Source organism: Anas platyrhynchos, chromosome 15 (assembly GCF_047663525.1).
Source record: "Anas platyrhynchos isolate ZD024472 breed Pekin duck chromosome 15, IASCAAS_PekinDuck_T2T, whole genome shotgun sequence".
Lineage (NCBI taxonomy): Eukaryota > Metazoa > Chordata > Aves > Anseriformes > Anatidae > Anas > Anas platyrhynchos.
In genome coordinates, this window is record NC_092601.1 from 14,869,732 (window position 1) to 14,882,329 (window position 12,598).

Genomic DNA, 12,598 nt, shown 5'->3' on the forward strand with positions numbered 1-12,598 from the left:
AGGTGGGATGCCTTGGAGCAAAGCAGAAAGCGCCCTCACAGAAGTTATTATTTTTGCTTTCCTAAATGTGGCGTCTCAAAAGGAAACCATAGGAAACCTCTGCTTAGTTCAAGGTCTCAGGGAACACCCAAGCACAGCAGAAACTGGAATCCTATGATGAAGAGCTGCCTAGCAAGCTTTGAAATGTGGGCTCTTATCTTAACCTGGCAATATAGTTAGAGAGAAAGCGTGTTAACGGGCTTATGCGGCACTGACTGCATGGTTAAGAGCCATGTAGTAATCGGGCATTTAGACTCCGAAGCATGGAAGCAAGACAAGGACGACGGAGGAACACACGGCTGAGAGTTCCCAGTCCTGTCTCATCCCGATGGTGTGACTCTGACCACCACAGCCCCTTCTCTGCTCCTCAGCATTTCCCTACTATCTCCCTCCCCACTCTCACGCCAGCCCTTGTGAGAAATGGCCAACAGCTTCATTAGCCAAATGAAATTTAGGCTGAAACCTTGTAACTCTGACATTTGTGATGACAGTACGGCACAACTGCTTAAATAGCACAAAAAGCCCAGATTTGGTCCCAGATACAGACAACAGATGTCCCAAGAGCACGCCACCCATGGGAATCTTGGGTTTCAACACGAGCAGGTTTTAGATTTTACACACACAAACACACCCTCTTCCCTCTCTGACTGCATTTCCTCCCTGAGGATCAGGAAATCTTTTGCCCCAGTCAAGCACGGGTTGAAACCGTAACTCCCAAAGCAAGAGCTAAGTCCTACTTCCATTTGTGTTTCAGCAGCACGCGGCTTACTCAGGGAAGCAGAGAGGCAGCGGGTGGCAGTCGCTGGGGGCTCTCAGGCTGAGCTGGGCCCAAGGGGAGGTGGGTGCCCTGCTGGATGCTGGGCCTTACCTCGGAGCTGACCGCTTTTCTTAGAGGTCTCACAAAGCTTTTTCCTGGAAAGTGAAGTTAAATGTGAAGTGATGGCACAGAAACATCTTGAATGTCCTCCACAATGCTCCAGGCGTCTGCCCCCCACGCTGCCGGCCAGCCCTCACACACAGCCAGGTGAGAGGAGGCTCCAGGCTGCTCAGAGACATCCACCCTCCACGCAGGATGCTCACAAGTGGAGGAAAGGGCCATGGGACTGCTTAAGTCCCCGCCGCCATCTGTCACAGGGGGATGACAGAAGCTGACATTGTGACACGGGCCTGCTGCAGCCACACAGCACCGGGAGAGAGGCCCAGAACCGACCCAAGGCAGGAGGGCCGGCCTGTCCCCTCCTCCTTGTGCCCACAGAGGGATGAGTAGCTGAGTGTAAATCTCCAACTTGCCCTCCCCACACAGCCACACGGGTTTGTCCTCTCAGGTCACTGTCACTGGCTCGCTGTCCCCACTGCACATCCCTGCGCAAATCCATCCTCACGAGCTCAGCTCTGCGCTTTCCCCAGCAGGCTGCGGAGCTGCCAGGGAAGATGGCAGAGATGCTGGGGGCCCAGAGACTCAGGACTTGCCCCCGCTACCCCGAAAGGAAGAAAACCTGCAGCAATTTCCACTCCTTTTCGTTTGGAGCTTTGAACATAACCATATGCAAGCAAACAGCGGGGTTACGGTTTGCTGACACGGCTCTGCGTGTTCTGCAAATTCACAACAGAGGAGTCAGGGAAAACGACAAGCGTGCATCAAAAGCAGCTTTGCAGAACACCCATTTCATGTGTCGGCAGCGAGGCCTTTGTATTCCCCAGCCTCCCAGACTCGAAGGCATCGCCTTTTCCTTCAAGAGTGCCGATCACACGGCGCCTAAGAAGAACATCTTTTGAAAGTCCCAGAGATTCAAAAAAGAGAAAAGAAGAAAAAAATTAAATAAACTGGAGAGATTTAATGCCAGGCGGAGGTGCAGGTGCCCAGAGAGGAGCATCAGGGCAGCGGGCAGGCTGGCTGTCCCTGTCCCTCCCCAGGCACCCCGGCCCACGCTGCATCCATTCACTGATAACAAAGCCGGCTGTGCTGCTTTTTGGTTGTATTCTCTCTCTTTTTTTTAATCTCCAACATTCACACGCAGCTTTCTCGCTGCGGAACAGGTTAAGAAGCTTCTCAAAGCTCTGTGGAAGCAGATGAATGGCAAAATCCTGATCCCAGGTGAGAGGGACAAAGGAAACCAGAAGGTCAAGCGACTTCAAGCAAAGCCACGCAGACGTTCGCTGGCTGAGATGGGAACAAGAATCCAGGAGGGTTTTGCTTAGGCCCCCTCTGTTTTATCCGTTCTTTAACGCTGCCTTCATCTCACGGTGCGTAAACACAGCGCTGTCAGCCCACACAGCCCTTTGTAAGCTGTTCAAATACAGCAGCGGGCGGACGCAGGCGTCCTGCTCTCCTGAGACCACCCACAGGGAGCCCAGGCACAGCCAGCGACAAGAACAGCTCTTCTTCCGTAAGCTGCCGTCACCCAGCTGCTGGGAACATGGCAGGGGAAAAAAAGTGGAAAGGGAGGTTTTTGTTGTACCAGGTAAGCCAGCCAGGGTCTGCTTGACCTCCTGCAGATGACGGTGGTGTCTTGGGCACTGCTCCTGCTCTGCGCCTCCCTCCTGGGCCACGCGTGTTGCTACACCAGCCTGGATGTGGAGGTTTAATTAAACTCTCATCAGCGACCTGTGCTCCTCATTGCACGTGTGACTTTCACTGGAAAGCATCAACCGTGTCTCCTGTTTCGTTAAGAGATATTTTAATGAAGAAAAATGAGATATGGGAGGGAGGTGAATCACAAATTTGTCAAAAAAAAAAAAAAAGGATGCACTCCAGTAATTTGGTTACTTGTTACTGCAGAGGCCATGGAAACGGGTGCTGGGGTCCTGCAGCTGGACGATGACATCTGCTGTGTCCTGTCCTGGAGGAGGCCATCAGCAGTACTATCGGTGGTGCAACAGTGGCTGAAGCCAGGTGATGAATTTGTAGGAAAAAAAAACAAAACCGCCTTTACCGAGTGCCCTACTCTTTTGTTGAGAGCTGGAATGGAGGCAGAGCTCGTGCCACTGCAGGCATGGTGCTGCGGGATGGCACTGCTGTGCCCTTGGAGGGGAAGAGAAACTGCAGAAGCAGCTCAGTGGCCAAGGGCTGATGAATACGAAGCAGACAGGGAGAGCAGCCTGACTCTCAGGCAGGATCCATGAGCCAAGCTCACGTTTCCTGCCCTAAAAAAAGCTTTGTTTTTTCAAGCGAGGTGCTGTGTGTCTCACAACGTAATGTATCATCATTCCAAGAGAGAGGAAAACCCAAACATTTCTCCTACCTGCTGCACCCATCAGGGAGACAAATCTCTGACCTTTCAGAGCGCCCCACATGTACCAGCCTCCCGCTAGTCGGGACAGACTCAGCCACTGGAATAATCCTCCAACATCATCAGCATTAATTACCTGCATGGCTGGGCCCACCCTGGCAGACTCACAGGCATGGCAGGGAAGGGCAGCAAGCGGTGCCAACACACAGAACAGGTCCCGTGCCAGACGGACAGGTAACAGGGGGTGAATTCCCCAGCCCAAAGCTGCCCTCTATTCCCTGTTAGCACAGGGCTTTTATCCTCACCACAGTCTGGTGACACTGGCAGGAGCACTACCTCGGTTGTTTTGAGGGGAAGCAGGCAGAGGAAGAGCATTAACTTTTCTCAGTTATAACAAGGTGTCAGCCCAGCCTCCTGAAGTCTCGGAGCAGCATCTTTGTGCTCAGAAATTCTGTTGCAAAAAGAAAACCTTGTCAGATCTCCCCCAGTTCTGCTATCCTCGAGGTGACTGATTTCATTAAAAGAAAAAAAAATACTGTGCCCTAGAGAGCAGGCAGTTTTTTAAGGAAGCAAATGCAGTAAGAGAGAAACTGTGTCAGGAGGGGGAAAAATGCATGCAAAAGAGCAGATTAAGATGAAGACAGCAGCAAGAATTCAAGTTAGGTCCTAACACGAAACAGGCCGCTACAACTTCTGAAAGAAAATGAAACGTAGGAAGTTTAAGTAAGGGATTTGGTTGTGTAACACCACAGATTGCTCCACAGCTCCAGTGTTGGAGCTGTTGATTAGTGCAACCCACGACAGGTCCTCACTGACCTTCCAGGAATCCCAGCACAGTCACCCAGCAGGAGGGCACCACGCTCACGCAGGCACCTCCCGGAGCTGAGCAGAAAGCAAGTCTCCCACCACCACACGGGCAAATTGGATACAAAATATAAAAATAAAATAACTAGTAATTAACAAGAATGAGGAGTTAACGCAGGCCTCCAATCTCTAATCAATCTCTCGCTGCCTGGCCTGCTCCACCGATGAGCCCCATTGTGATTTTTGATTGTGTGTGCAGGAGTGCGAGACGGCTGCTGGAAGGATGGCACTCTAGCAAAATTGTGATTTCTTTCTCCTCTCGAGACTCATCAAGGCTGAGGAGGAGGAGAGGGGAGAAGATAGAGATGCAAAGAGAAACAAACAGCTAGAACACGCTTCTCAACGCCACTCTGCTGGGTTCAAGGAGCAAATAATGGAAACCGCAGGTATGCCACGCATGTGGACTCAGATCCAGAGATCCCAACAGAGCTGTCAGCTCCGAGACCAAACGAGATCACTCAGGCAAGTAAAAGCAATCCCTGCATTAACCCTCCTGCTTATTTGGAGATGTCCCTTGTTAGTGGTGCAGTGTGCCAAACCTGACACTAAGGCTGCCCCAGAATCTCAGCAGCCTCTGCACGTTTCACCACCTCAGTGTTGTCTCCCCCTTTCAACTAGCAGTTTGTCAGCATCATTTTGTGTTTGAAAAATAGCCTCCGAGCTCCTGTTCAATCCATCCTCATTTTCCTCCTTAACAAAAAAGACAATTAAACATTACTTCTCGTCTGCATAACCGCCCTGTCCCATTTTGCACACCTTGTCAACACAGAGTCTACAGGACTGCTGGGAACACAAGCGATGGGGCAAACAAAGCAAGACTGAGGAGAGAAATGCTGATTTAATAGTAAATGACGTAAGGAAAACTTAAAGAGGTTATCTATCTACCCACCTACCTCAGGTTTCTATTCAGCTCCTGTTGTTCCGAAGAATACAATAAAGTAGGAACTGCTGTAAGGCCACCTCGCCCACCATCCTCTTCCAAATTGCAGCCCACAGCCGGGGTTTTTATAGTGACAGTTCCCCCAATGGATCTGCAAGCCAACTCTTCACACAATTTCTTAAACAGGTGTGCGTCAGACAGTGTGTGTGTACTGGCTGCTAATTTAACAGGTTGCAAAAAGCTGTTTGTTTTATTACCGTATTACCAATCCAACTGGACACCAATAAAGGTTTTATTTTGCAGAAGTGCCAGCCCTGCGGCTGGCAACATTCTCACGCTGTGTCATGGTGTTTGTGTTTTTATTTGCTGTCTGATATCTTGGGTATTCTCTTTCAAGGCATGAAGCCTACCATCTTGGGGATGCTCTTCAATGAACTACTGCTGGTGTTTGTGTTTCCATTTGATAATTTTGGCAGAAAATAACAACACAGGCAAGAGCTGGAAGCAGACAGAATTCTGTTCTGTGGAAGAGTAGGCTCTGAGGACATAGGAAATACAGTGAACCATAAGCTGTTGAGCTGTCTAAATGCAGCTTTTTGGCTAGGACAATTAATAAGCTCAAACACACCACCACGATACTGAGAAGAGCCTGTTTTAACTCCCTTACCAAATAACTTAGGCCCAGAAAATATACACGTGAACTGGTGATAAATCTAAGCACTCCCTTCTGAGAAGATGAAGGAACCTGAAACTTGAAAGATTTCAAACGCTGACAGATACCATACAGCTGTTACACCGGATTAGATCGATTGCCTTTTCAGCCTGGGATCCTATCAACAAAAGTGACCAGCTCCACATTCGTGCCGTGACAGTCCAAGTGGTTTACCTGAAGCACGATGAATTATCAAAGACCCTAAGGACTTTTCTTGCTGTCTCCTCTTCACTGAAGTCTTCATTTCCAAGTACTTTCAGGGGATGGAGTTGAACAATGTTAGATACAGCAGCAGCAAAACCACATGTAGAGACAACTCAAAAAAATGACCAGTATGCACAGGAATTTTCTTCCCAACCTCCGCAATAAGGAGCTGGCTTAGCATCTCAAAGCAGGCAGCTCTGCATGTCCCTGCTCAAGGTAAATGCAAATATTTAATGTAAATCTAGGTATTACTATTAGTCCACAAAGATATCCTACCAGTTCAGAAAACCTACTGAGCTCCTGCTTTCAGCAGTACCTTAAAGCCATAAGGTCTATAAATTCAAAGGATTTCCACGCTTAATTTTAAATTGATTGGCTTTGGATGCTTTGGCTGGGACTGTGTTCTCTGAGCACGCAGAAAGAGAAGCCCACGATTTACTTTCTCTCCACTGTTTGTTCATTTGTACAACTGTCTCCAAATCATCTCTTCTCCAAATTTAACCAGTCTTTCTGTTTACCAGAAGACTTTCTTTGTCTGAAACAATTGTCATTGCCTTTCTAAAGACCTCACTTCCTCACTCTCATTCAGGATCTACCCAGAGACAAGGGTAAACAGCACAAAGTACACACAGCCCATTCACGACGTCCTGATCTGCCACTGCCTAATTCCAAGCTGGCTAAACTGATTTCAAGGCTCCCCAGAAATGTTTGCTTGTTTTAACAGACATCTTTAATAGATTGTTACAAAGAAAGTCAACACAGTTCTCGTCTGTGTTGTGGGTGGCCTGGCCTAGACTCACAAGCTAAGCATTACGCCGAATGCAAAGTTCGTGTTGTGGCCCAATACATCTAACATATCAGCAAGAGTAACAGAATGCGAAGCTGTCAAGTAACCTGGTAACTATAAAGCATTACTTCCCACAAAAATCATCAGAACCTGAACTCCTGGTGAGGGATCTGTACACTACTTTCCACAGCATTTAATTAAAAGAATAAAAAAGAGCAAACAAGTGAGAGTGAGCTGTGAAATCTGAGATGTGCCTTGCTGCCTACGCACTCTCACACAGGGTCTGAAAATCACTGGAATATCCTTCAAGTTGATGAGCTCATCTGTTGCATCCATAGGGATCGCCAATAAATATTGATGCGGTTTCATTGGAATTCAGTGCTCATTTACGGATGCAGGCATTTGCATTCTCAGCATGGCTCTGTGATTAACCCTTTCATTGAAGCTGTAATTCCAATTAATGCAAATTGGCTGGACACACGCAGCATGCAGATAATGTGCTCTACTCCAGTACCAGCATACCTTGCTTGGAAAAACCAAGCACATCTTTCATCTTCATTTAGCTTTGAAGGGGTTACATTATAATAGCTCCTCACTGAAAATTAAATGCCACCAGCAGTGCTACTGAAATATGCTCCAAAGTTTACAGGCAAACTACAGACGCTTGTGAAGCACCAGGGGACTTCTCCGGTTTAATTGTATAGACTCTGTTCCATAAATTGCTTGAATGGAATAAATACAAATAGCATTCCCTGCTTTTTGACCTCCTTGGGTTAATGAAATGCACACTAACACCCACAGTCGGCTATGGCTCAGAAATTCCACAGCATAAACACACAACCTCATGGAAAAGCCACAGTCAGGATGCAAGGCTCAGTGCATACATGAGTACCAGCTGCCTGGACTCTGCGAGGAAGTAATTTGTTGTTTATTTTATACTGCTATTCTAAGCTGCAGACTTTGGGAATTGTCTGCGATTTACTGAGCACTGAGAAAGAGTCTGAGATTTTGTTGATCAGGCTCTTATTAGCAAGTCTGCTCCTCTAACCCAAAGAGGTGTGTGAGGTATGAGAAGCAAAGCAATTCCACAAATCAATAAGCAATCCACTCTTGCATTTGGGAAACATGAGATCTTGAAACGACCGCTGTTCTACCTGGTGACACTTACCTCCATCCTCTGGATATACTTGGGAATAAGCCTTGAGTGAAGAACAGGAAGCAAAACCAGTGTTTAGAGAGAGGAATCCATACCTGATCATTCACTGTCCTCTACATAAATTATTTCTATTGCCATGACAAGAAGAACAATTTGATCCTACTGGAGATCTGCTACTGAGAAGCCAGTTCCTGTTCAGGTGGGCAATATGCAATTTTCTTGTTTTCTTAACTTTCTCCAAACAAACCATCTCTCCTATGAGACACAGGACAGAAACTACTACTAGGTGTACTGTCCTGCCACGGCGTCCAACAGATATCTCTGGGGATCTGCAAACGTTTCATTCACCAAGCGTGTAACAATACAGGTGTGAACACAGGCCTCCAGGGCCCTTAGAGGTCATGGCATTGCACCACCTCAGCAGAGAAGTCTTTTCAGGATTCAGGGACAGTACAAGGACAAAACCAGGAGAACCATCCTTCCACAGGTTAGTGAGATTTCCTGCTGTCATCTCTCTCAGTCCAGAAACCTTATAAGGCCAAGTAATATAACTATTTTGGAAACATTTTCCTAGTTTTACTAAGGAGTCTAGGTGCTGTCTTATAATACCTTCACTTGTTTTATTTGGTGGTTTTGGTTTCTTTTTTTTTCTGGGGCTCTATAGTTGCAGAACAGGAAAATATTTGTCCTGTTATATAAAAAAAAACAACACTGCAGCAATCCACATGCGGCACACAGCGGTAGGTCTGCAGAAACCAAACTTCTCCAGTTTCTGCTTGTACACTCCTCTCCTGTATCGAACACCTCCAAAATCCTCATCCTCCTTACTCACCCCAGGGAGGGGTCAGTGGCAAGCAGGTATGATTTTAAGTGCCAATTGTGTTTGCCACTGAGAAGCAGAAAGTTCTCCCACAAGTTTGGGCTGTGGGCATCCTATGTAAATCTATGTAAAGATTGATTTAACTGCTTGATGAGTCTAATGTCACACCCCAGCTCTCTCATGTATCAGCCCAAATGGGCTGTCTGCAAGGTAACACAAAAGAAAAACACCACCGACCGAGCCCCAGCCCAACCTCAGACCACCTAGCTAGACCAATACGGTATCAGACTCCTTCAAGACAGATTGTTACTGCTCCTCATCCGGGCTGTTCAGATAAATGGCACTTCACACGCACAAGGATGAGTTGCTGCTCTAAAGGGATACCAATTTACATAACGACAAGATGATGACACGCAGGCAAGCGAGAGGATTGCAAAGGCAGTGAGGACATACAGTGAAGTACGGATGAAACCTTGACGGTTACATAAGGTCTTATTGCCGTGGCAATAACCAATAATATAAAAAGGTGAAGTGCAAGGCCAGGTGCCTTAAGTATTATGCATATATAGTTTCTTCTCTTTACTCTTGACTCACTTTGATACATAAATTGGAGACCAGATGCCAAACCTTCTAAAGTAGTTTTTTAAAAGAAGAAAGGATCTTTACTTCCCTCATGAAGAACAAGCTGTCATATAGCAGGGGGCAATGATATTCCAGTCTAATCACTGAGAAAGAACAAGTACATTGTCATGCTGGAAACTGCAAACCCAGAAAAGCAGGAGCAGCAAGGGGTATGCAGACCTACCTTAAAGAGCAGGCAGTCTCCTTGGTGCTCGGCATAAATGGAGGTGAGTCGATACTGGTTCTCAGTCGTGATGTCGATCTGGTATCCTGTGAGCGTGTAGCAGACCTTGCGAAACTCTTGGATCTTGGTCTGGAAAACTTCTTTCAGGCGCTGGTTTTTTAGTTCTGCACTTTCCACTTGCTTCTTCAGCTCTATATAGGGGAACAAATGCGGGTACTTTGTTATACGTCATTGGCATAAAGACCTTGCATTGTATTTACAATGCTAGCCAAACCAAGTGAATTGAAAAGGTTAATTAAATTTTTAAAAAGTGAATTAAGCAGGCAGAGTAAAGAAACAGGCAAGCTAGATTCTTCTCCTCCCGGCCCCAGAAGACCAAAAGATAATAAACTGGGGAATGAGGAAAAGAGACGCGTCTTAGTGGGATGGATTTTTCTTTTGCTCGGCCAGCCTTTTAACAACGTACTACAAAATTCAAAGCTATAGCTGTTTCCTTACATGCACATATCTTATTTTCTACGCAGAACCCAAGAGAAGAGTGTTATGTTACAGGGAGCAAGAAAGTGGAAAAATAGCAACAAACGTGCCTCTGTGCCGTTATATCAGGAGGGATCTGGCTGTAAGGGAAATCTCCTCCAACATACACTTGATTTGACTGCACGTGCTTTGATCTCAAATTGACACACTGCTTAGGAATCCCATAAGATCTGGGAAGGGGCTTTTCTTGTGATAAAAAGCCTGAGGAGTACCACTGTCTCTTTCCATTTGCTACCTTAACTGGACTAGTCCCTAAAAGAGAGGTCCTGGGAGACGGCCTGCCACTCACCCTGCATTTTATTGCTATAAAGGGAGCTGCCAGCAGTGTGAATCCTTCAAGAGGATACACAACAATTACCATGAATCTTTCACCCAAGGTGCCTTCTGAGTAATTAAACCTCGATTTATCCCCCCATTAATTACAACGATTGGCTTTACTTTAATATACACTAGAGAGGCCTCCCAAGTCAGCTTGTTTTATCAACACCGCAGTCCAGGGTTAAAAAAAAAAAAAAAGACTTTTGAACAGCAAACAAATAGACTTCCTTGTTCAGCTATCTCTTTGTCATTATGAGGTTTACGGCTTTGTCTGTCCTGTGATCAGAGACATAATTGCAGCACACGTAGGCCATATGGCTTTATTTCAGCTACTTCAGGGTCCACCACTAGGGAAGCTGGAACTTTACTGCAAGGTGCCTGCTTGGGTATCAACGATGGGTTTTGGGTAAAGAAACAGGTACAGCCCGTGCTGAATTATTCTTGTTTCACAAGCCTTGCTGGAAAAGTTTTTGCTTGAGTATTTGCCCGAATGCGTTTCCATCAGCCTTCCAAGTGTAGCACAGAAAGAATGACAACGGCAAGCCCGTGGACTTGCCTGTGATCCACCTCCCAGGGCTTGCAGGAGCACTGGCAGGAGGCAAATCTCCTCTTATCTTCTGCACTGCTCTGGCGAGGCACTCCAGGTGGGACAAAAGGATAATTCAACATGTTAAGTTAAAGTGCCTTAAACGCCACTGAGGATGCCCTGCTCAGAAGTACTCTGGCCTTAATCCAATTTAGCTTAATCCCCAGGCAAGGACAGAAACTCTTTAATGGTTAAAGAGAAGTGCACGTCCCTTTACTTCTGAGTCACAGCATCCGAGCGGGGCGAGTTAGTGCTGGCCAACTCCTTACCTTTGGTTAATTCAGCTCTACCTTCCAGAGCTGCTTGTAGAGATGATGTATGGGGAAACTATTTCCTTTGCTCTGGGTGTTCCCCTCCTAATTGTATCTCGCTTTATCAAGGGGAGCAAACAAGTCTTGGGAAACATCACGTACCAGTTGGTTCATTAACACACTGATGTAAGGGGAAACGCCCAGGTGCTGGGGGACGTAAGACGAATATCCAAGTCCTGATCACAAGCTCGAAGGGCTGGGGCTTCCTCATGCCCCTTTTCATGAGTTTGAAATGGCTGTATCTTTCCTGACCACCCATCTTCCCCTTCCTACCAAACTTATCAACGAGCAATTAACTCAGCCCTTCCATGGATTGTTTCAGCCTTTTTCCCATCATCTCAGCTGGGTCCGGTCCCTTGATTAATCAAGTAATCAGCCTCTGAAATCAGGAGGTTAATTGGTGACTCTGACCTCAATATTCTCACAGTCTTCATTCAATTTTGCATTCCTAGGATGCAACTGTTGAGGACAAAATCCTGTATATAAAAGTAAAAATTCAGTGACCACATTGCACGGGTAAATAATGTTTAGCCGCTGTCAGAGATGGCACTGGCTTTAATATATTTCACATGTCCAATACTGATTTTTTTTTCTAATAAATGCAGCCTAGCCTTGGAAAAGTAAATCTGCCTTTTTCTACCACATCCTGGAGGCAGCCTGTCCTGATTTTTATAACCTTGGGGGTGGATGGCACCCTAATTCATGGACTCCTTGAGCAGCCTACATTATTCATGAAGAGTTAGTGCCCTGTCCACTGTTTCGTCCCAGACTTGGCGTTTCTAATGGCCATCAGGAGCACCGTCGGCACCCGTTGGGTCGCAGCTTTATCACCCACCCAACAGCACTGCCTTATTCAGATTACAACCATCAGAACCTCAAACACCAACTAAACGATGGCAACTGCTTTCCTCCGCCACCCTCGGGGTGAAAAAGGACGTGCTGTGACTACGATCAGTCTGTTATGCAAGGAGCCCTGAGCTTTCCGATTTAACGGAGGGCTGACCAGCCCCTGCTCCAAGCATCGTGCCCACACCTCCTCCTGATGCTCCTCCCGGCCCTCCTTCCAGCTCCTGCGGCAGTTTTGGTGTCTCACCACATCAGCTGTCCCGGCTGAAGGAATTCAGCTGCATTAAAAAGCATCCTCTCCCTGTTAGGGATGCCCAGTGTTAGCCCCTGGCATGAGGGGCTGAACTCTGCATCTGCTAATGTAGACACAGCCAAACGTGCCAGCACCAGTCAGGGACAGGAGGAAGCCTTGTCATCGGCTCGGCGGCTCCATTAGCAATTCCCCAGCAGTATTTCTTCAGCAGAGCAGCTTGGGGATGGGGCAGAAGTAAACAGGCAGGCAC

General features: G+C 47.0%; 1 protein-coding gene across 10 annotated transcripts in view; it reads right to left on the reverse strand.

Moving 5' to 3' along the window:
- The window catches only part of MAD1L1 (mitotic arrest deficient 1 like 1), a 347,495-nt gene that overhangs the window by 77,721 nt on the left and 257,176 nt on the right, over positions 1–12,598 (reverse strand). For all 10 annotated transcript variants that reach the window (XM_038187038.2, XM_038187039.2, XM_027469053.3 and 7 more), the window contains one exon: positions 9,498–9,688. In XM_038187038.2, the coding sequence (XP_038042966.1) occupies positions 9,498–9,688 (191 nt within the window). The remainder of the gene's footprint in view (positions 1–9,497; positions 9,689–12,598) is intronic.